General features: G+C 40.8%; 2 protein-coding genes across 7 annotated transcripts in view; one reads left to right on the top strand and one right to left on the bottom strand.

Annotated features, from left to right (window-relative positions):
* Positions 1 to 18,645, top strand: part of CFTR (CF transmembrane conductance regulator) — a 98,911-nt gene extending 80,266 nt beyond the window's left edge. For 3 of the 4 annotated variants that reach the window (XM_060279580.1, XM_035127373.2, XM_035127374.2), the window contains 4 exons: positions 2,049 to 2,138; positions 5,968 to 6,140; positions 7,163 to 7,268; positions 10,201 to 13,883. In XM_060279580.1, the coding sequence (XP_060135563.1) occupies positions 2,049 to 2,138; positions 5,968 to 6,140; positions 7,163 to 7,268; positions 10,201 to 10,407 (576 nt within the window). In that variant the 3' untranslated portion in view covers positions 10,408 to 13,883. Of the gene's footprint in view, positions 1 to 2,048; positions 2,139 to 5,967; positions 6,141 to 7,162; positions 7,269 to 10,200; positions 13,884 to 18,583 lie in introns of those variants that run through there. The other variant, XM_060279579.1, reaches the window with a different exon arrangement.
* The window catches only part of CTTNBP2 (cortactin binding protein 2), a 121,074-nt gene continuing 103,624 nt past the window's right edge, over positions 6,052 to 23,501 (bottom strand). For 2 of the 3 annotated variants that reach the window (XM_035127367.2, XM_035127372.2), the window contains one exon: positions 13,157 to 18,725. In XM_035127367.2, coding sequence (XP_034983258.2) covers positions 18,459 to 18,725 — 267 coding nt within the window. In that variant the 3' untranslated portion in view covers positions 13,157 to 18,458. Of the gene's footprint in view, positions 6,180 to 13,156; positions 18,726 to 23,501 lie in introns of those variants that run through there. The other variant, XM_035127368.2, reaches the window with a different exon arrangement.

The raw sequence follows: 23,501 nt of genomic DNA, 5'->3' as shown, positions 1-23,501 counted from the left end.
CAGCTTAATCAACGGGGGAGACAAAGACTTCTAATCAAAATAAAAGCTAGATGCATGAATTATCCAAGGAGTCAGCTATGCAGTCATTCACATGACCTAATTTCTTCCATTTTTACTCACATAGCCAAACTCATTGGATCATCATTCGCAATGTATGGAAACACAAAGCATAAGTGAGCTTTTACATTGCAGATAAGAGGTCACTAACTTTTTTGGGGCTGTCAGCACATTTTCAAAGTGGAGAAACTTTTGTGGGCTCCACAAAACCCCACAACCCAGAATACTCTGCAACCTCTTCTGTTGGTTACAATAAAATGCTGCTTTCAAACCTAATTTCAGGTGGGATTTTGTGGGTGTCAAGGAAGGCCTTTGTGGACACATGCATGTTTGAAGGCACCAGGTTGGTGACCCCCGTTCAAGATGGTTGTAGCTGTTATGTCCAGGCCAGTTCGTATACGAACTGAAATAGTCTTTGTTACTTGATTTTTGTTTTTATTAGTAATGTAAAAGGGACGAGGAAGAGGTGAAACGATCACCTTTCAGGTTTTCCAATAGGCAGTGTTTATTCAGCGGGCACAATGGAGGGGAAGTCGTAGTGAAAGCCACTTTCTCTGAGAGAAAAATCTGCCAAGGGCCTTCGGTGACGCAGAAAGTGTCACATTCTCCTCACCTTCTCAGAGCAGTTGTGAAAGAGTTACTGTCATCTGAAGCGGAATAAATCATTCCTGTCAAGAGTGATACAAAGTCTCTCACACTGTTTGAATGCTTAAAGAGATTAAGCAAATATTGAATTTGGACTGTGTCGTCCCCCCCCCCCTCAAGACACAGTTTCCTGTGTGTGACTAAGAGGTGTCCATTTCTCACCATGGGAGAAACGGCGGGGGGGGGGGGAGAGGGGAAACAGCTTTAGCTTCATTGACAGACAACAATCTCGCTGGCTTCAGTAGGAATTAGGAGCAGGATGTGGGGAAATCAAGCATAAAATTAGAATACAAAAATGCGTATCCTCTACTTCCTTAGCTACCGTGACAGGAAACAGAAAGGAGCAAACAGACAAAATGCACACCGTAACTTCAGTTGTGCAAGACTCCTGCACTAATGGATTATTGTTACCACTTTCCTCACAGAAAGCCTACCACGTTCCTGCTATTAGGCAGGAGCTGAATAAGTGTTTTGCTTCCCTTATTTCAGGGGCAGGGACTCGTCACCTTCCAGATGTTGCCAAACTCCAGGTCCCATCATTACTGACCATTGGCCTTCCTGGCTGGGACTGCTGGGAGCTGAATTCCGGCAATATTTGGAGCCACAGTTTCCACTACCTGTATTATGGAACAAGATAGTTTGGGGCAATTTTGAGCAGTACTTGCTGTTTGGATGGGGTCCTGGCAAAGGCAAAAAAGATCAGGGAAAGTAAATAGAGCCAAGGATATGATTTGGTGCGATGAAGTGGATCCCTCATTGTGAGAAGTGAGGTTACAGGGAACCAGGCAGAGGACTTTTTAGTAGTGGCACCTCCCAGCAGATGTCAAACAGATAAACAGCTATGTGATGTTTGAAAGACAGCTGAAGGTAGCCATCTTCAGAGAAGTTCTTAGTGTTTGATGTTGTGTTTTTACTATATTTTACGATATTTTGTTGGGAGCCACCCAAGAGCTCAGATTGGTGGCATATTAACAACAACAACAACAACAACAACAACAACAACAACAACAACAACAACAACTATAATGTCAAGACGTGTAAGGAGAGCTCCTGCTGAAAAAGAAAATGTGGTTTATTTATGTGTTTGCTTGTTTATTATACCCATGGTCTGTAGATCTCAGGGTCGTTCACTGCATTATTTTTTTTTTAAAGTACATATCAAAAACAAAGCAAAACAATACCCATCCCCCACCTGCTCCCACTAACACATTTAAAAGGGAATAGGATGTTTGTCATGTTTGAAGAGGAACAGAAAATAGCTGTTTTTTATCAGCCATAGCCTTAGCTCTTCCACATAAATTCTGCTAACATATTTTTAAAAAATTTGTTTTGTTCTACTTCCACAGAAAGTGTTCATATTTTCTGGATCTTTTCGAAAGAACTTGGATCCTTATGGACAGTGGACTGATGAAGAACTATGGAAAGTTGCTGAGGAGGTAGGAATGTCCATCTTTGTTAGTCATGTTTTCAGGGAGAGTAATATAATTCCCAAGTGGTCAAGGCTTGACAAAGGACTCAGCTACATTGGCAAAGAAAAAGCACTTTATATGTGTTGTACAGTATATGCATTATAACATTGTGACACCAGATGGCGCTGTGCAGTCCAGTTTTTGCCAACCCAATTTCTCATACAAAGTCTACAACACGTTTAACTGAATCGCTTCTTTGATGTGTCTAGATCCAGCCAAGATGTCACAAGCCAGAATGCACCCTGGCCCAATAACTTTGTTACTCCCATTTGATAAGATGTTGCATATCAGACATTTCCCTACTCCTAGAGAAATTGCAGTCTCATTAAGAAAAGTGTGGTGTAGACAACTGCAGATATTTGTTATTTGTTTCCATTTAGTAAGTCTGTCTTGTGCATTTTTAAAGCTACAGTACTTAAAACTTTGTAATCATATGCAATTGCATTCATTTGTTGATCTGGTAAGGAAGCAGAAATATATGCTTCCTTCCATAACAGAAGTTGTCTGGGCAACCCACAAGACAATGACATAAAACAGCACAACCTTAAAATACAATATACTGTAGAACCATTATAAAAAACAGTAATAAATTGGTTTTTTAAAAAACTGAAACACAGTATAAAACTCAGTGTAAAACTAACATTAATTATGAAATAGTGGATGGATAAGAATAGTATTCAACTGGTAGTGAAAAGATAATAAAAATGGAGCGAAGTAAACCTTTCCAAGAAGTCTGTTCCATAACCAGGATGCCACTCCCCCAAATGCTAGTGGTTATCCAATTTTTTTTCATTTGGCTGGGTACTAGTCTGTCAGTAGGTTGTAATTACAAACAGGACTGAGACTTAGATTAGAGAATGGCCAGTGATCCTCCCATTCACCCCAGAATACGTCTAGCCTTTTTCAAGAAAGATTTCCTTGTAGCATCTGCTTGAAAGCAGGTTCAAGGCTGTGCCTTCCTCAGTTCTGTCCAAACGTTTCCCCAAGGCCACATGCATTTTCCACTCTTACTACCCAGTGGGAGCTTGCTTGGAGTTGCCTCCACGGGGAGCTGGCCAGGGTCCTGATTTTCTGTACAGTACTAGGCCACTTCCTTGCAAAGTCTCACTAACACTCCTACAGGATCCTACCACATACAGGGTAAACAGCAGTAGGAGATCGCGGAGTAGATTGTCCCAAAGGGGACACAGAATATGCCCCAGAATCATCCCTTTGACATAAGGCCATTTCTCTCTCAGTAGAAGGGCAGTAGAGAATGCGAACTACAGGGTTGGCATACTCTTCTCCGTGGTTTGGAGATACGTTGGAAAACTGGCTCCATGCCTTCCCCCAGTCTGGCACTTGGCCCACTCCTTTTCAGAGCACAGATATTGGGAAGGCAAGTGCTCTGGAAGTTTCTGGAGTGGCAGGTGGATCTTTCACCCCGTCTTTAAAGAGGGAGATCCAATGTTTCCTTGAACCACGTCTGAGGGATCATAGATCACAGAGCCCATTGTTTAAAGAGGATGATTGAACTATTACATACAGTATATATATATATATATATATATATATATATATATATATATATATATATATATATGTTAATTCACAATAACTCTTTGATTTAAATTAGACAAGGCCATGTCTTCCAGCATTGTTTTGCCCCCTCTTATATTTTTGTGTGTGTTTTGCTTCCATAACTGTTCATACCACGTCTTCTTAGTATTACCTCATAGCCTTCATTTGCAGTTTCACAACATTTTTTCTTTTTCTTTTCAAGCTCGTTCATCATTTGCACAAACACTTCTTTTTGCCAAAGCATCTAGTTGGATGCCTGCCGTTAAGATGTTGTAGCACAGCACTGCTTTTAAATATGTTTTAATAAATGATTGAAAATGTGGGTCACAAGTGAGGCAAACCTCAAAAGAAGATAGAAAATCTATTTACTGAAGCACTTCTGAAGATATGCTTTACACACACACACACATATGGAGAGAGAGAGGGAGAGAAGCAGCTGAATTCTTTTCCACAGGAATATATAAATCAGATAGTGATTCACTGTATTTAAAATATTAACAGTTTTTTTTAAAAAAACATAATTCCTATCATCTTAAGGAGTGCAAAGGAATATACAGGGTGAGTCTTTTAAAAGAGGCCCAATGGAACATGTGTACTCTGTATACATGTATACATTTTAAAAGACTCACCCTGTACAACAAATCTAATCTACAAACCTTTAAAGATTTGTCTTGATTGGTTGGTTTATTTTTGAAATTTAGGCTTCGTTTCTGTCAACCATTTACAGGGGTGTCCTGGGCAGGGGAAGTTTTGGTAGAGGAGGAGAGTTATTTAGTAACACAGAGATCAGATATACCTACTGGAAGAGAAGAGCGTATCACTATTTATTTAGAGTGCAGCGCTATTAATAAATGGCACTATCCCAATCTTTGTACCTGTTTTGAAAATAGATTACAAGCATGGAGGAATAAACCCTGTAAGTATAGCTGTCACTGAGACAGAGCGTGTGATGTAATGAAAATACTACAAGCTATGTATCTTAGGAAGAGCAGCAGATAACATGAAAAATTGTCAGTATGGACACTTTAGATTAAATCCAATTAATTTTCCAACTTTTTCCAACTTTGAATTTGGCTGTCAAATTTTCCAACTTTGAATTTGGCTGTCAAGTATGCTTATATTTGCAATCAACGCAGGTGTCTGTTTCTACTAATTTTATTTATAAATCGCTTAGTAAAATAAATCTCCCCTTTGTGTACCTGAAATAATTATCCGTAATTCACAGATAACATCAGAAAATATTAGAAGCAACTATACATAGCTAAATTATGTGTCTGGATAGACTTGCTGAAACAAAGGATTTTGGTGGGTGCCGAAAACAGTATACTGTAAGCGAGTGTGTTGCTGAATGTGAATGTTAGGTCTTTTTAAAAAAGAGAAGCTTGGCTATTAATTGAAGCTCGTAAAATGTGTGTCCCTATAGTACGTCAAAAGATACTTTTTACTAACCTATAAATTTGTGATGCTCTCCATTACGCGGGTGTGATCCCCTTTGTGTCTAATTGAAATTCTGATAAGGCCCACTGACCACAGTGGACATTTAAAAATGGCGACCATTTGTTCCAGATGACCAGTTGTGGGAAATGGATGACACACACATTTAGAGGTTTTATCTAGTGCAAGTGTGGTTAATTGGCTGAATTAAATGCTGTGCCATGCCTACCTTGACTGTTCAAGCAGGTTTCAAATTATAATCAGTGTTTCCTATTAGGAAGGAACAATTGTTGTGATGATCTAAATTATGTGATGGCGTAAATATCATTACTATTACTCACAGATTAAATAGATTTCAACATAAACTCACTGTTTCTGCTGGATCTCTAGGCCTTAAGTATATATTACTGTTTATTCTGAACTGAACCTATTAAACTATCAAAGGGAAGAGTTCAGAGCACTCCTTTGTTTTCTGACTGTTCCTGAGATGGCATCTCTGTGTTCTGTGGCTATAATCTGTAGCATTTGTAACCTAGAAGTCATTGTTTAGGAGATGTCCCTAAGCCACGCAACCTGGCTAACACACCAAACTTTTCAAAGTCCATTTCCAAAATCATTTTATCATGTGACATAGGAGGATGTTATTTGAGAAGGAAATTGTCTGCACCCTTTATCATGTGGGTCTCCTAGTGCTGTGGATTAAGGCCAAATAGTGATAACTTTTGCAAGAAAGAAAACCAATTTGTGTGAAACAGAATGCTTATCTCTCCCCGCCTCCCAACCCTATTCTTATCTCCTTCAGGTTGGACTGAAATCTGTAATAGAGCAATTTCCAGGCAAGCTTGATTTTGTCCTTCTGGATGGTGGCTGTGTCCTCAGCCATGGACATAAACAATTAATGTGTCTTGCCAGATCAATTCTCAGCAAAGCTAAAATTCTTCTTCTGGATGAACCAAGTGCTCATCTTGATCCTAAGTAAGTACGAGACAAAGATTTTGTCCAGTTGTTTTCATACTGGAATAGAAGAAAACATTATTCTGTTAATAATAATAATTCTCCTTGTTTTATATTTGCCATCTGACCTCTGCTGAAATACTTCCAGTGAAAGCGAACTCACCACCTTTTGAGGCAGTCTATCCCACTTTTAAATGGCTTGCTCCATTGGGTAGATTCTCCTAACATTTAGCCAAAATCTTTTTCCTAGGCATTTCCACCCATTGGTGCTAGTCCTGCCCTTTAGAACAACAGAGAAAGCTCCACTCCCATTTTTTGTGTTAACAACAACAACAACAACAAATTATAAGCATATATAAAAATATAAATATAAAAGCATAATAAAGCAAATATAAAAGCATAATAGCACATCAAACATTTAAACAATTTTTCTATACAGGGCTGCCTTCATATGTCTTCTACAAGTTGTATAGTTATTTATCTCCTTGGCATCTGATGGGAGGGCATTCCACAGGGCAGGTGCCACTACTGAGAAGGCCCTCTGCCTGGTTCCCTGTCCTTTTACTTCTTGCAGTGAGGGAAGTGTTGCAGTTCTCTGAAGACAACAATCATGACTCTTCTCCAGAATAAACATCCCTGCCACTTTTAACTATTCCTTATAGGAACCCTCACCATCCTGGTCATTCTTGGGGTTGCCTTGGGAGAGGAAATCACTATCAAGGTGGTTTAGCATACCCCTTCTGGTTTCCTACAGCAGATATGACCTTTTCCCAACCGTGTCTGGTCAAGGCAAGAAGCGAATGAAAGCAGTTACTTCGGAACGAAATACCGAGCAACTACTTCATTAGTCGCATTGCAAGAGTAGTCACTGTAGCAACCGGTTGTTGCCAGGAAGTGTCTGTCATGCTGACATTTCATCTGAACTGAAACTTCTCTATTGTAATGCTGTAAAAAGCCTAGCAAATACTGTAAAAGTGTCAACTGCATGTAACCAAAAGTTTATATTGCACTCTTCTGCATATTAAAACTCATTTACCTTTCAGGACTTTCCAAGTCATTAAAAAGACTCTCAAGCAGGCTTTTGCAAACTGCACAGTAATACTCTCAGAACACAGGCTAGAAGCACTACTGGAATGCCAGCGATATTTGGTGAGTGCCTTTCAAGAATTAGGCGTTATGTCCGACGTCAATCCAAATAGCTACTTTTAGGCATGAGTAAGGGCTTGGAGCATGTCCAGTGGTGTTCTTGACTTCTTTCATTAGAACAACAGGCCCTGCAATATCACAAGCTGGGTTTGGATGTTCTGCCCCAAAGACATAATGGATATGTGCGATCTTTAGTATCCCAACCAACACAATGTTCTAACAGGTGTAAATTATATGTGCTTAATTATTATTATTTGCATGAAATGGCTGTTTACAAAGCACATGTAACGACACTGCTAGTCACACTTCCTAAAATATAGTCTAGTTTTTGAGCTTAATCCAGAAATACACATTTTCCAGAAGAATTCTTTGATAGCACAATGTTTGCTTTCTGTGCTATCCCATAACACTTACTTATGGAAATGCACAATGTACTGTAGGTATCCCCCTCCCCTCTGAATAATCAATACAATCATACCAAAGGGCAAATAGTTAAGAGTATTTCAAACAAGATGCTTATTGATACTTGAGTTGCTGTTACTAGTTTTGTTGCTCATAATTGTTTTATTGCCTGGTTTAAACTGTATTTTGGGATTTTCCTTTATATTGTTTTGATTCCTCTATGTAAACTGCTTTAGGTCACCTTGTGGCAGGAGGTAGCCTATAAAAGCATTAAATAAATATAGACAATATTTGGAGAGCAAAGTATGCTATGCTAAGGTATTTTCTCCTTCCTTATAAAGCAGGGCGGATTTTTTAAAAGAACCTAGCAAGTTATGTTAGAATCACAACCTAGCTGTGATTCTGGAGTCTCAGAAGGAAACCGATCACCACTTTGAATGCCAATAGTAGCTGGCTTGATACTGCTCATCTTCCAAATTCTTTCACTTCTATAAAAGGGAGATATGAAGAAGGAAATGCCAAGTTCTGTATCAAAGTACGAACTGTCCTGGACACAACTGTCTAATACATAATTTACAGTTTTACTTCTCAATTCTGATATCGAGAACACATAAGTCAACAACAGTACAGACTGTTTCATGCAACATTTTTCACAGCAGCATTTTCTTTCTCTTACTCATGCACATAAAAGAGCTTCCCAGGTAGACACTTTTTAAAAAAATGGTAAACGTTTTCCAAGTTTCAATGATATTTCCCCATTATTGCCCCTCATTTCTTGTGACGTGAACTCTTTTTTTGGTGGGGAGGGGGAAGGAAGGAAGGGTGCAAAAATTATTCTTTTCATATTATATCATCTTCACTGAGCAGCTGCACAAGGCAGTCTACCTAGTGAAATGCAAATAAATGGAATGCCTTATATCATGCAATGGATCTGTTAATGAACAGAGCTGAACAATGTAAATACTGGGCATTATCCAACACATTGCTTGTTCAGTGGAAACTCCTGGAATAGATTTAGCGTGTGGGTGGAGAGGGACAGAGGAGAGGAGTAGGACATTTTATTGTGCATACAATGCGCGCTTACCCCTTCCACTGGGTGCGTGGTTGTTGCGGATCCTTGCTCCCGGTCACCATGCCCAGGCAATGAAAACAGAACACACATGGCCAAGTGGCCATTGAGGGAATTCCCCTTGGCCGCCTGGGTAGCTGGCTCAAGTTCCTGCCAGCTGCTGTAATTCAAATTGGCTGAAAAGGCATTGGCTGCACGTATATATGGGCGGCCAGCGAGGTATAATAGCTGGCAGCGCCTTCCTACCTCAATGCATACAAAAGTTATTGTGCTGACAAAACAAGTTAGTGGAATGCTGCCCACTGTGTTGGCCCTTGGAAATATCCTGAGTATGCCTGAAGTAACTGTACCAGTGCTATTTTTCTAGAAAAAGAGGTGGTGTAACTCACTGTGAAGACCTCCCTCATTCTCTTAGAATGGCAATGGCGCCCACCTGAGAAGTGCCGGAACTGAGTTCCTATGAGGTCTCCCTGAAAAAAACACAAAACACCCTGACTATGGCTGTAGCTAGCTACTCTCACTTATTAAAAATATCGTCCATAAACTTCAAGACAGGAAAAGTCCCAATTGGTTTCTTTCACTTCCTTTCCACAAGGTCTACCTTGTGTCTGGAAGGGGGTTGCTCTGCAGCACCCTCTGGTGGCACATTTTAATGACGCATTATTAATGTTGAAAAAAAACATATGGCAATATGGTTATCAGAACCATTCCCTTTTAGTGTTAAAAACCATGAGTGTAGATCTGCCCTACTGTATATCTGAAGTTAAGATTATTTGGCTCTGGGCAATGTCTAAACTGGTGACTGGGAGCTAGACTGGTGACTGGGAGCGGCCGCCGAGACCACATAACACCGGTCCTGAAAGACCTACATTGGCTCCCAGTATGTTTCCGAGCACAATTCAAAGTGTTGGTGCTGACCTTTAAAGCCCTAAACGGCCTCGGTCCAGTATACCTGAAGGAGCGTCTCCTCCCCCATCGTTCTGCCCGGACACTGAGGTCCAGCGTCGAGGGCCTTCTGGTGGTTCCCTCGCTATGAGAAGCCAAGTTACAGGGAACCAGGCAGAGGGCATTCTCGGTAGTGGCACCCACCCTGTGGAATGCCCTCCCACCAGAGGTCAAAGAGAACAACAACTACCAGACCTTTAGAAGGCATCTCAAGGCAGCCCTGTTTAGGGAAGCTTTTAAAGTTTGATGGATTTTTGTATTTTAATATTTTGTTGGAAGCCGCCCAGAGTGGCTGGAGGAACCTGACCAGATGGGCGGGGTATAAATAATAAATTATTATTATTATTATTAAATGTAAGATTCCCTGGGAACACAAAGGGTGGAATGTAAATGGAGAAGATAATTCAATTACTAACCATAATTCAGTCATGTAATTACGTTATTGGCTTCAAAATAACCCTTCGCAAGCCAAGTGTTGCTCTTTTATAACTGTATTGTACCCAACTTCTTCTTAACTAGGTGATAGAAGAGAACAAAGTCACACAATACGAATCCATCCAGAAGCTGCTCAGCGAAAAGAATTCTTTCCGTCAAGCCATCAGCCATTCAGATCGTGTCAGACTCTTCCCGGTGCATCCCAGGAACTCAAGCAAACGGATGTCCAGGCCTAAAATAAGTGCCTTGCAAGAAGAAACCGAAGAAGAAGTGCAAGAAACCCGGTTGTGAAAATTTATCAAGGTGCTATCTTGTAACAATTTAACAGGAAGCATTCTGGGAAAATGTCAGAACAGGGCATTGTTGAAAATTGCCACTAAAAGAAGTGCAAAAGCAAACACATGAATATGTATATATATCTGTGCAAAAAAACTTCATTCCAAGGGTCAATTTGGTTATGAAGGATTGGTGCATTAGGCAGTATCCCGCCCCCCCCCCCGAAGCTGCCCCCATCTCTTCTGCTTCTTGTACACATACAAAAGATCTTTTATCAGGATGGATAATCAAAATATCCAAACATTTCAGCTGTACTAGCTGCCTCTTTAAAAGTAATGTGAATGTCATAACAAGCATATCAAAGTCTACACTCATCTTTCAAAACTGAATCCATAGCTCACTACGAAACACAGTGAAAAGCCTGCTTTTCTGTGTAAAAAACAACAACAATCCAGGGTTTTGAAAAATGCATTTTGAGGTAGTTTGAGGTCAAGAGCTACAAATTCAGGTCATGAATTATATTTATTATTACACAAATTATAAACATTTAGGCTGTCAACTAAACAGCAGAGACATTTATTTTCTGTGTCTGGAAGAACACAGCAATTACCATGCTTTTGTTCTGGAAAGTGCTGGGCGTTTCAAGTCAGTGTTGGTTGGTTTGCAAAACTGCTATAGTTGTGGGAGAATGACAGCACCAAACCGGAAGAATTTCACAGTTTCTCCTAAATTCTGTGGTGGAAAAGATATGGAAACATGGCCAGATGTTTGGGTTCATTCTTTTACACAGTACAGAGGTTCAATCTATTTAGTTGAAAAACAAATTACTTTTTTATGAAACATCCATGCTTGTTCAGAACATAGATGAATTAGAAAGTTGAATCGAAACCAGTTACTTAAGTTGTATTTATTTGAATCAAGCCACTCTAGTGAAAATCAGTGGGCATTTTGTCAGTTGCATTAAATAGAATTATAATATTGCCCCAGACAATGGGCAAACATAGGCACCTTTAGACCAACTATATTTCAGTAGATTTTCAAGCATTTATGAACCTGACATTGCATGTAAGTAGGTGAGGGGATTATGCATTTTAAAAGGAAAAAAAGAATCTCATTTATATTAGACTCACTATATGCAATAAGCAGTTGACTCCCTTAGACCTGAAGTCAGCGGAAGCTAAGCACACGAACTGTAGGTTCAAGTGTAAACAATGGCCTGTCCATATGCCGAGCACTTTCTAAAATAAAAAGTCAAGGAAAAGCAATATTCTCCAGAATGGTTGCTTTTCAGTGAGTGAGAAAAGGGGAAAGCCACAGTTTAGAATATGCAGATCATGATGAACACAACTGGTTAGGACACAAAATGTCTAGGTAAAGATGACAATGGGAATTTTTACACTTCAAATGAAATCTTCCAAACTTATTCTAGCAATCTTATTGAGGTTGATTGGGGGGGGGGGGGGCGGACATTTTTTCAACTGGTATTTTTTAAATGAAAATTACAGTTCCTCTGCAAGGATGAAAGATAACTTGACTTTTGTAGTGATCTTCTTTTATACAGTTCCGTTTTGCAGTTGACTGGACCTTCCTTGGACTATTTATTTAATATCTTTATTCAGAGATGGGAGAGATTTGCTTATTAAGAAAATCCTGTATTTTAAGAGGAATCGTATATCATGAAGACTATATTTGTATACAAATAACTGTTATATATTTGAACAACAAAAAATATTTTTTAGCTTGAATTTACTATGTGTTTTAGGGGAAAAAATTGGAGTATGGGCAGTATCTCCACAAATGTTTCAACTGCTGCTTTGCTTTCTTGTTGTCTTAATTTTAATATACAATGTGAACATTGTATTGAAAAGAATGTGAGGCTCTAACCTTTTCAGAGCTTTTTCCTCCTACAGTCGGTTTAGACCCAGTCCTGTTGCAGTAGGTGGAACATTGGGCATATGTAATGAAGGAGATGTGGAGCTTTTGTTTCATAGCAGATCAGATCTAGTTCTAGGTCTTGAGGGACCCTGGATTAGCCACTCTCAGCGAGGCCTGAAAGAAGATACTGGCATTGCCCCTGTTGTAGGGCAAAACCCCTGCTTGTTTCAAAACCAAGGAGATTTGAACTGTGTTGCTAAAGAAGGCTAATGTGGTCCGTTTAATTAAAATAGTTTTTTAAAAATTAGTAACATGATCCTTACATGGCAGGGCTTAGGCAGGGGGATAGTTTTGCACTACTATTTTGTTGTATTTTCTCTTGACGTTGGCACTGGTCAATGGGCATTTCCAATTGCTGTACATACATCTTTTTTAAAGGAGAATTCCATTTCCCAGGTATAGCTTGAATCCAGATTGAAGACATACTAAGCGCGGTAGAAAAAAAAAGTACATGCGTGTCAGGGAACGATTTTACACTGCCAACAGCACAGAAATTATGTCCATGCACGGCTTCAGTTGTATGGGAGGCCTATGGAAGGCAATGCATTATCCATTTTAGTTCCAGTTATTTCAGTGGTACTTAAGAGCAAATCTGCACGCCAGGGCTGCATGTGTGAACTAGGTACAGTGGTACCTCTACTTACAAATAACTATACTTACGAATTTTTCTACTTACAAATGGAGCTCCGTCCGCCATCTTGGATGCGGTTTAGATAGGATTTTTTCTACTTATAAATTTTTAGATAGGGTTGCTTCGACTTATGAATTTTTTCTCCCAATGCATTCCTATGGGATTCAACTTACAATTTTTTTCGACTTAAAAATGTGCGTTCGGAACGCATTAAATTCGTAAGTAGAGGTACCACTGTATGTCCCCCCTACACAGAAAGTGCGACATAGATGCAAGTGTGCTGTGAATGGTGAGACTAAAGGAAGTACTTCTTTATGTAATGCTGTTAATCTGTGGAACTCACCGATGCAAGGCATGGTGGCTTTCCAAGGGATGGGACAAATTCACGGGGGAGGCTATGGAATTATATTAGTCATAGCTATTTGGAACCTCTAGATCCATTGCCAGTCTACTATTGAATGCCAGTGGAGGATCAATAGTGGAAGAGGGTAATTTCCTTTCTGTCTTGCTTATGGACTTCACAAAGCCCAGTGCTGGAAACAGGATATTGAACTCATATCACACTTTACATTCTGTGTGCTATGCATTTGTGTGTGTGTGGACACAGGTACAAGTGACTCACTTGCCCAACTCAAGTGTGGGTACATCATATACACAGAGGCCTGTGTGCAAAGCAGTCCATAGCTGTGATTAGCATTTGCTGGATTGTTGCAATTGTATGTATTTGTATAACTGGAAAACTTAACCCACACTTTGTATGTAACAAGCTACAACGCCTGCCATTCAGGTTGCTATCAGGTAATACAAAAAGGTACTAAGCGGCTAGGTCTGGAAAAAATAAATAGAAAGTGAATTTAATTGCAAGCAAGTTTCATGATGCTATTGTGTGCAATATGTCAATAAAACAAATGTATTGTGTACTGTCTCTCTGGCATATGATAACACAAATTATATCCAAGGATGTTTGGGTGAACAAGCCAAATGCGTATTCTGTTGGACCATTGAAGCGAACAGAATTGATCCTGTCTCTGTTCGGCACACAAATATCCAATATATCAACAACTCTGAATCCCTGTGTATTCTGAAGAAATACTTATAACTCTTGCTTATAACTTTTTTGCTTTCTTGTCACTAGATGGTGCTGCAGAATGGATACACTTTTCTCGTGCTGTGTTGCCTCCAGAGGGAGAAACACAGAATCTATTCAGCTGCAAAAATGCAATGCCTTTTTACTGGATCAATTTTTGTAGGCAAATATAGATGCAGGTTATTTTAGGCTGCACAAAATTCAGTTTCATTCAGTAGCCTCTCTAAAAATAAGCTGCTTCCCACTTGACAAAGCAGATAAGTCTGTGCAACTCAAATTAATTGCATACGTTCACTGAAACTCTGAATAAATTGCAACGATACATGTCTATTTGTAAAGTTTCCAAGAATAGAAAACAGGAAAGAAGACACCTGAAGCAATTTTTATTTTTATTTTTGCGCATTTTGAAAGGGGGAAAAAGAGCATTCAGAGGGTCAGTTGGCTTATGAGGCGATGGAGTTACCAAAAAGTGCTGCTATTGATTCTGGTGGTGTTTGATGACTCCAAAATTCTGGGATTTTTTTTCCAGAAGGGAGGAGGAAATTAGCACCCTCATTTCAATAAACAGCTTCCTACAATACAACCACTGGATCATCAACAGCTGGGTTGGGTATATGCAGCTGTGCTTGGATGAATCCCGCATGAAAACTTGGCAAAGTTTTCCCTAGAAACTGATTTTTACTCCAAACATTTCCCATACAACCCTAGCTACTGAGCAAGTTGTGTAACCTAGAAGCGAGAGAAGGCAGGGGAGTCAAAGCAAAGTCAGGATCTTATTTAAAGAAAGGAGCATTTTAATGAATCAAATGTAAGATTAGACAAATGGCACCCGAAAGGGGATGGGTGGGAATCAATAATACGATTGACTTAATAGTGTGAAGGTCCTCATGAAGACATTTGGTGAAAATTTGCGTTGTTGTGACTCATATTTGAAACAAACACACACACACGTGGTTTGGCTGTGATAGCCAGCAACCAAGGGTTGTTCCAAACAATACATTTAAAGGCACTAACTGTGTGTGTGTGTGTGTGTAATTTTAGAAAACAAGGATATCATTTGGTACAGAACTATCAGGGAAAATAAATGTCTAATAATTACATTATGCTGCTCTCAGGTATTTGGATTTCTAAAGCTTGGAAGTTTCCCTACAAGTGTGTGTTTCAGGACTTGAAGCAGCTGCAGATTCTGCTCTCACAGTTAGTGCCTTTAAATGTATTGTTTGGAACAACCCTTGGTTGCTGGCTATCACAGCCAAACCACATGGGTACCAGAGCTTATTGGAATTAAAATGTGCATTCAAAACCTGGCAATGCACATAGGGTCAGTCTACACTGTAGATTGGAGACCATGTCAGTGTCGTGTTTAGTTGCTTATGAATAGAATACTGAGGAGCAATTCTTAGCTGGAAAGTACTGCTAACCGGCAGGAATTTAATGGGCACATGCTCTTCCGTCAATAGCACTGCTGAGGACAAGATAACAACATGCAAAAACTGCCTTTATTCTGTCCAATAACTGAAACAAATAGAATTGCAGAGTTGGAAGGCACCCTGACGTGCTTCTCTTGAGCACTGCTGGTTAGCATTCAGCCTTGCACACACACAAAAGCAGCTCATTTACTCCAGAGTCTGAAGTTTGTGTATGTTGAATTTTTATTGGGATGAGGACTTAAGGTTGAGACTTTGGTCATGTGGCCAGCATGACAAAGCCACTTCTGGCGAACCAGAGCAGCACACAGAAACGCTGTTTACCTTCCCACCGGAGTGGTACCTATTTATCTACTTGCACTTTGACATGCTTTTGAACTGCTAGGTTGGCAGGAGCTGGGACCGAGCAACGGGAGCTCACCCCGTTGCAGGGATTCGAACCGCCGACCTTCTGATCAGCAAGCCCTAGGCTCAGCCAAAATTATTTGTTAAGATTGCATATTTACAGTGGATCTTAGGGCAGATGTATAGAGCATTCTCTTAGAAAGTCACCTAATGAGCTGCAGCCCTGTGTGCACTTAATCAGGGTGGACTCCCATTGAATTCAATGGGACTGATATCTGACCAAGAAAATCATAGGGCTGGATTCCATGACTATGTTTTCTGGGAAATATTCAATAATGTAATGTTCAACATTTAAAAAAACAACAACAAAATTTTAAGAACTTCAAGGCTGCAATGCTACATACACACTAACTTGAGAGTGAGTTCTACTGCAGATTTGTGAAGTAGACTTGCAAAAAATAAAAATAAAAAGATTGCGCAGTTAGTGGCCCAATAATTCCTTAAAATCCACACAGTTAATGATCAGGGCTGGGTTAAGTTGCCAGCAACTTTTGAATCCTATTCCCAACTCAGTGTTGAGTTGAACAAAATACTAATGTTTGCAAAAATAAATCATACACGTTTTCTCCCAATTCTAATATTTGTCTTGTGCCAAGATTTTAGTACAACTAGTTACAGAATTGAAGAGACAAGTGAGAAGTGGGGGAAACCAAGAACAAGAGGCCTTGTTATGGGGAGGCAATGGGAGCATAGATATAGTCTGTGGGAAATAGAAAGGGAATTCCATTGGGGATGTTGGCTAAGACCCAGGTCTTGGTTATCTTAAAGATGTGATGTAAAGCATGGAAGCAGTAGTAGGTAGAAAACGAAGTTTCAGGTTCCTGTTTTTGCAGCACATGCACACAGATAATGCACATAAAACTACACACACACACACACACACACACACACACACACACACATACACACACGACAGAAACAAACATATTTGCAGAAACTGCAGTACAAAAGGGTTTTATTGGCATGACAGATGAAATTCCAGGAGAACATTTAACATAACCGCTGACTTTATTTTTTTACAAACTCTCTTGCAGAGATGTTGGATTGCACATCTTCATAGCACTGTCAAAGCAAGTGCCTAGCAATTCACCAGCTGGCTATACTGTATAGCCTTTTTTCTTAAGTAATCTGTACCGATTCATTTACTGAAAGTGTCATGTCAAGACAGGGTCTTGGAACTGTGCCCAGTGTGAATACTGAAAGGGCACAGTCTTCTGCAAGTGAAAAGGATGTAGGATGGAAGAATAGCAGTTAAAACATTGTTTTAGACAGGATACACAAATGGGTCACATCGCCCAATTTATTGCTGTTCCGTTTTCTCCTGATGACTACTGCGTGCTAATCAAGTGCTGTCCTTTTTAAGAAAAATGATCTTTGAATGTAAAATGCCCTAAATTTCTAGCAGGTGTCAAAAATGAGAAAAGTGTGTGTGTGTGTGTGGGGGGTTATAGCATAGCATATATAATAATAATTTACGTAATTAAATGCTTTCTTTTTTCGTGATAAAAAGCAGCATGAGACAAATGACAACAGATTGCTTATTACGGTGGCTTTGGAGTTCTTGTTTTGAACAGAAAAAACAAAGTCTGCACAAATCATCAGTCATAGAGGAGCTGGAATGCAAAATAGAAGCGACAAAGGAGTTTGAGACAAGAAATAAACCAAACTACCCAATAATATGGGCAATTGAAATATTTAATGCAGTTTACAACTGAAAGTAACTGGGGAGTATTCCCAATTCTTCCCATTATTGCCACATTCCATTCACTTTTCAGAAAGTGAACATTATTATTATTTTTGCCTTGAAAACACAGGTATATTGTTAGCTTTAAGCCAGTACTGTACAGAATTGTGCAACCCAATGTATGAAATATAACACAGGAAACTTCAGTATATATAACTATATATAAAGGTTATCATCCATATCCAATGATCCTGTTTTACAGGCAGTAGGGATGTTACACACAGGATAGCATCCCTGTAGGATCCCGGTATACACAGGAAATGAAAGCAGATCCACTGCTTAGTTTTTCACATAGGATCCTGTCGCATGGGAATCCCACTGCATACTAGCAGAGTGGACCTCCAGGAGAGTCTCTGATTGAAAGTGACGAGTAGACAGCTAACGCCACACTGACTTTGCTATACAGATAGTAGGTCAATCCTTCTAAATTGGCTACCTGCATCTTAATGCAATGGAGAACACATCTCTCCACCAAACTCTGTGTGTGTGTGTGTGTGTGTGTGTGTGTGTGTGTGTGTGTGTGCCTATGCATGTATTATTTACACTCTTTTTACTGATACCCCTGAATAGAATTAAACAATAAAACATTTTCAGATTAGAAAAAATCATCTGTGAATCTCTCTCACTTTCTAAAGTTCAATTCAATATAATCTAATTTTTTTTTCATTATAAACAGCTTATTTACACAGAAATTAAACTGTGGTCCCATAGATACAACCGAGAAAACATATTTAAAAATTATTTACACTCGTAAATAAATTTGCTCTCCAAAGGTAACTAAGATTACGTAAAGGCCGAAGGGGGGGGATGGGGGAAATGAATGGCAGACCGGTATATTTATTCGCATTTCTCAAGTTGTATTTTTTTGTGCATGTTCCAAATTTCTTCTTTCAAGTCATTGACTGCTTCTATTTGCCTTGTATTGCTGCTGCTGCTGCTGCTTCGTTTGGTGTTCTGAGAAGACTGGCTGACTTTATTTCTGGGCACAGGAAGAAAAGATTTCACTCTGGAAACACCACTCTTGAAAGATTCAGTTTTTGATTTCGTGTTGCTGCATTGCACAGTTTGACCGCTGCTGAGAGGACACACCTCAGAATTCCCATCCTGCCGACAGAACAGCATTATATATCATGAATGATTTCACTCCTGACCGAAGCAAAAAGAAGAAAGAAGCAAAACTTGTCTAGGATCAAGAACTCTGAGCTTACACCAAGCTTCTGTTGCCAGCAGTTACAGATACACTGAGTGGGTGAACGCATTGTGCTGACTATCGTAGCAGCTCTGCTTTATGGTATGCAAGCCATGTCTTCGGATTCTAGCACCTTCCTCTGGTATTGTGCATTTTTACTTCGAAGTGAAGCCCTGTGTGCTCCATGGGGCTGACTTCCTAACAGGTACAGTCGTACCTTGGAAGTCGAATGGAATCCATTCCGGAAGTCCGTTCGACTTCCAAAACGGTTTGGAAACCAAGATGCTGCTTCCAATTGGCAGCAGGAAGCTCCTGCAGCCAATCGGGAGCTGCGGCGGACGTTCAGGTTCCAAAGAACGTTCGCAAACCGGAACAATCACTTCCGGGTTAGCGGCGTTCGGCACCCAAAACGTTTGACTTGCAAGTTGTTCGAGATCCAAGGTACGACTGTATGTTCAGAATTTAAGAGGAGCCCTCCTGATCGGTCCATTTAGTCCACCATACTGTTTCCCCCATAAACCTCTCCTGTTGCTGCTCCATAGCAGCGGCATACTGGCTCTGAACCAGAGGTTTCATCTAGCCATCAGAGGGAGAAAGGAGGGCCTTCCTCAGTTTAACATGCCCGGGTTACATCCATATGAGGCTAGTGCAGGCTTCCTCAACCTCAGCCCTCCAGACGTTTTGAGACTACAATTCCCACCATGGCTGACCACTGGTCCTGCTAGCTAGGGCTCATGGGAGTTGTAGGCCAAAAACATCTGGAGGGCCAAGGTGGAGGAAGCCTGGGCTAGTGTGACATACTCAACATGGGCCTGGCATAAGAAACAGTTTGGAAACATCAACTGCCGCAGCTACCATTTTTTAGAATGTGTAACACCTATACTTTACCAGTTGCGTTGTTACCATTTGTTCCTGGGCTTAATTCGAAGTGCTAGTCTTGGTCTAAATGGTTTGGGACCACAGCATTTCAAGGACAGGGTCAGTCCAAGACCACCTGAGATGAACCACAGAATGCTCCCCCCTCCCCCGCTGCTGTGATGTGAAACAGGGAACAGGGAAGCTTTAAGGTGTGAGACAAGTTGGGCTACTTATTATGCACACAGAGTTACAGCTCCCTGAGTAAGAAATGGCACCACTTTTACAGGGCTACTTGAGTTTATTTAGCTAGTCGGAATAATCATTTGCTCCGGTGTTGATTTTGCACAGCCAAAAGTGTGTCAAAACTCCACGAAATTGTGCTCGATTTGTAAATAAAATTGACAATGAAATATTTCTCCTTCACGATGAATCGCTATGCACACAAAACTCAATCCACCTCCTTTGTTCCCCCACCTCCCCTTCTCAAAATATATACCAGGCCCTACCACATTATGTATGAAAACATCCCAGAAATTTTCACCGTCCAACTGTTGAGAAAGCAAACGTTTTGCATATTAAATAGTTTCCTGTGTAGAGGCTTATACTAGATTATTTTCCTCAGGCCTCAAAACTACATGCCTTTTAAGACTAAATAGATTCTATTCCCAACACCAGATCTGGACGTTTTTTCTGTTTCTACAATACCCCTGTTTCTATTTTTAAATGCATGTCTTGTCTTCTCCTATTTTCTACTCCCCCCCTTCCCCCACTGCATCTTACGATTCCAGAAACTACACTGAGCAGCAAGAAGGAAAGAGCCTCAGGCATATCTGGGTACAGCCACCTGCTTTCTGCAAGCCTGATGGGTTCTAATCTGGATAACATAAAACCCACTGATAAATGCATGACCTCTGCAGAGGAGACTGAAACCCTCCAAATACTGCAGAGATTTCTATGCACACTTCTGGACAAAGTAAAATCTATATTCCACCCCCCCCCCCCAAACAAAAGGGGAAAACCAGTGCTAAAGGTATGGATACAGGGAAGGAAGGGCACAGCATCTCACCCTTGGAAGGGACCCTAAAGATCATCTAGTCCAACCCCCTGCAATGCAGGAATATGTAGCTGTCCCATATGGGGATCGAACCTGCAACCTTGGCATGATCAGCACTACGCTCTGACCAACTATTCTTTTCACTTCAGTACTACCTTTTATCTAAATCAGCAAAAATCTCTACTGCAGTAGTTCTATATTTGTCACAAACCATATAATAATGAGACTATTTAACAAATGTAAGTTGGACGGCTGGTCTGTGCCTACTACACGGTTGTTTCTTATAACCAGCATCTGCTGGCAACTATACCACAAAGATGGAACTGATCAAGCCACTGCGTTCATTTGATGCCGTTTTTCACTCATGAATTCATCCAAATATACTTGCCACTTGAAATGAGCCCCCTCCCTCAAACTGAGTTTCATAGGAAAGAAATAAAAAATGTTGTCTTTTTCTGACTTAGTCAAGGTGCGTGGGGCTATATATACAGCAAGCTTCAACTTTCCAAGCGTTGTGGAGGCACCTAATTGTTTTATATACTGTATATTCCTGCGTATAAGACTACTTTTTAACCCAGGAAAATCTTCTCAAAAGTCGGGGGTCGTCTTATACGCCGGATCGTATTTCTTATACGGCGAGTATATCCCAAACTCTATATTTTAACTGGAAAAGTTGGGGGTCGTCTTATATATGCCCAGTCGTCTTATACGCCGGAATATATATACAGTATTTTCCCCATAAGTGGCTGAGTGAATCAGTTGTTGTTGTTGTTTAGTCATTTAGTCGTGTCCTACTCTTCGTGACCCCATGGACCATAGCACGCCAGGCACTCCTGTCTTCCACTGCCTCCCGCAGTTTGGTCAAACTCATGTTCGTAGCTTCGAGAACACTGTCCAACCATCTCGTCGTCTGTCGTCCGCTTCTCCTAGTGCCCTCAATCTTTCCCAACATCAGGGTCTTTTCCAAGGATTCTTCTCTTCTCATGAGGTGGCCAAAGTATTGGAGCCTCAGCTTCACGATCTGTCCTTCCAGTGAGCACTCAGGGCTGATTTCCTTCAGAATGGATAGGTTTGATCTTCTTGCAGTCCATGGGACTCTCAAGAGTCTCCTCCAGCACCATAATTCAAAAGCATCAATTCTTCGGCGATCAGCCTTCTTTATGGTCCAGCTCTCACTTCCATACATCAATACTGGGAAAACCATAGCTTTAACTATACGGACCTTTGTAGGCAAGGTGATGCAAGCTTTTTAAGATGCTGTCTAGGTTTGTCATTGCTTTTCTCCCAAGAAGCAGGCGTCTTTTAATTTCATGACTGCTGTCACCAATATAGGGTCCAATAAAACTTATGTCGACCTAAGGTAAAGGTAAAGGGACCCCTGACCATTAGGTCCAGTCGTGACCGACTGGGGTTGCGCGCTCATCTCGCATTATTGGCCGAGGGAGCTGGTGTATAGCTTCCAGGTCATGTGTCCAGCATGACAAAGCCGCTTCTGGCAAACCAGAGCAGCACATGGAAACGCCGTTTACCTTCCTGCTGTAGTGGTTCCTATTTATCTACTTGCATTTTTGACGTGCTTTCGAACTGCTAGGTTGGCAGGAGCTGGGACCAAGCAACGGGAGCTCACCCCATCACAGGGATTCGAACCGCCGACCTTCTGATCAGCAAGCCCTAGGCTCAGTGGTTTAACCCACAGCGCCACCTGGCATATATATGCACAGACCTGAGTATTATAATTATTTTTAAACTGAATTGCAAACATTGTTTTGAACACACATATTAGAGCTAGTTGGAAGGGCCTTTGGAGATCATACACCCCATGCTCTTGCTTAGTACAGGATCTGCAGAGCAGATGCAGCTACAGCTTTGTGGACAGATCATAATGTTGGAAGGAACTGTGAGGGACATCTAGTCCACCCCCCAATGCAGGAATCTTTTGCCCAATGTGGGGCCTGAAGTCATGACCCTGAGGTGAAGAGTCTCATGCTCTGCTGTCATTCGGTCTGCTTAAATATCTACCCCCCCTCTCCAGGTAGCTGCTACTTTCCTACTGGGAGAAAGCATAGAGGCTGCTGTACAAACTCATCACAAGTGATGCTCCCACAGAGGCCTCCATCTTTGTATACATTCTGAGATGCTTTGCAGACCTTCTTCCCTCTTTCCTATTTCACATGTTAAGAAGGCAACAGCCTCTTATAACTCAGAGGAAGGGGGAGTAATCCTTTTTAAGCAACTGAATATTTCCAATGGTCACTTCCAAGCAACCCTCCCCCCCCCCGGTACCATTTTAGTCAGCCACTACCTCTGTGTTTTTGAGTTTCCATGGTAACGGCAACCATCTGGAGGGTTCGTGGTCTCTGGGCCTGCTCATGAATGGCTGAAGCCAAATACTCTCTCATCCTAGTGCTGGCTAGTCTGAGTTTCTCAATTATTTTTCCTCAGAGCGGGCTGTGTTTTGTGTGGGTGTCACAAATCTTTTCTTCTTCTTCTTTTTTATAAAAAGAAAAAAAAATCTTCTAGGGCATGGGGCTCATTTCAAATGCCAGCAAAAGTACTTTGTTCTGATTATTATACACTGAAAGGCAAGTCACGAATCGGTATGGGATCGCAACACACAAACAAGTACACACAACCCCCAGGACTAAAGGTACACAGCAATAGGGGTGAAGAACACCACATTTGTCGAGGGAGGTTTCACTCGCGTTAATAGCTCAGCAATTCACTCAGCCCACCCACTCCCTATGCCCCTGTTCATATCCTACTGAAAATGTGGCAATGG

This window comes from Zootoca vivipara, chromosome 10, assembly GCF_963506605.1.
Source record: "Zootoca vivipara chromosome 10, rZooViv1.1, whole genome shotgun sequence".
NCBI lineage: Eukaryota > Metazoa > Chordata > Lepidosauria > Squamata > Lacertidae > Zootoca > Zootoca vivipara.
Note: the sequence above shows the minus strand (reverse complement) of the source record. Positions and strands in the feature narration are given on the sequence as shown.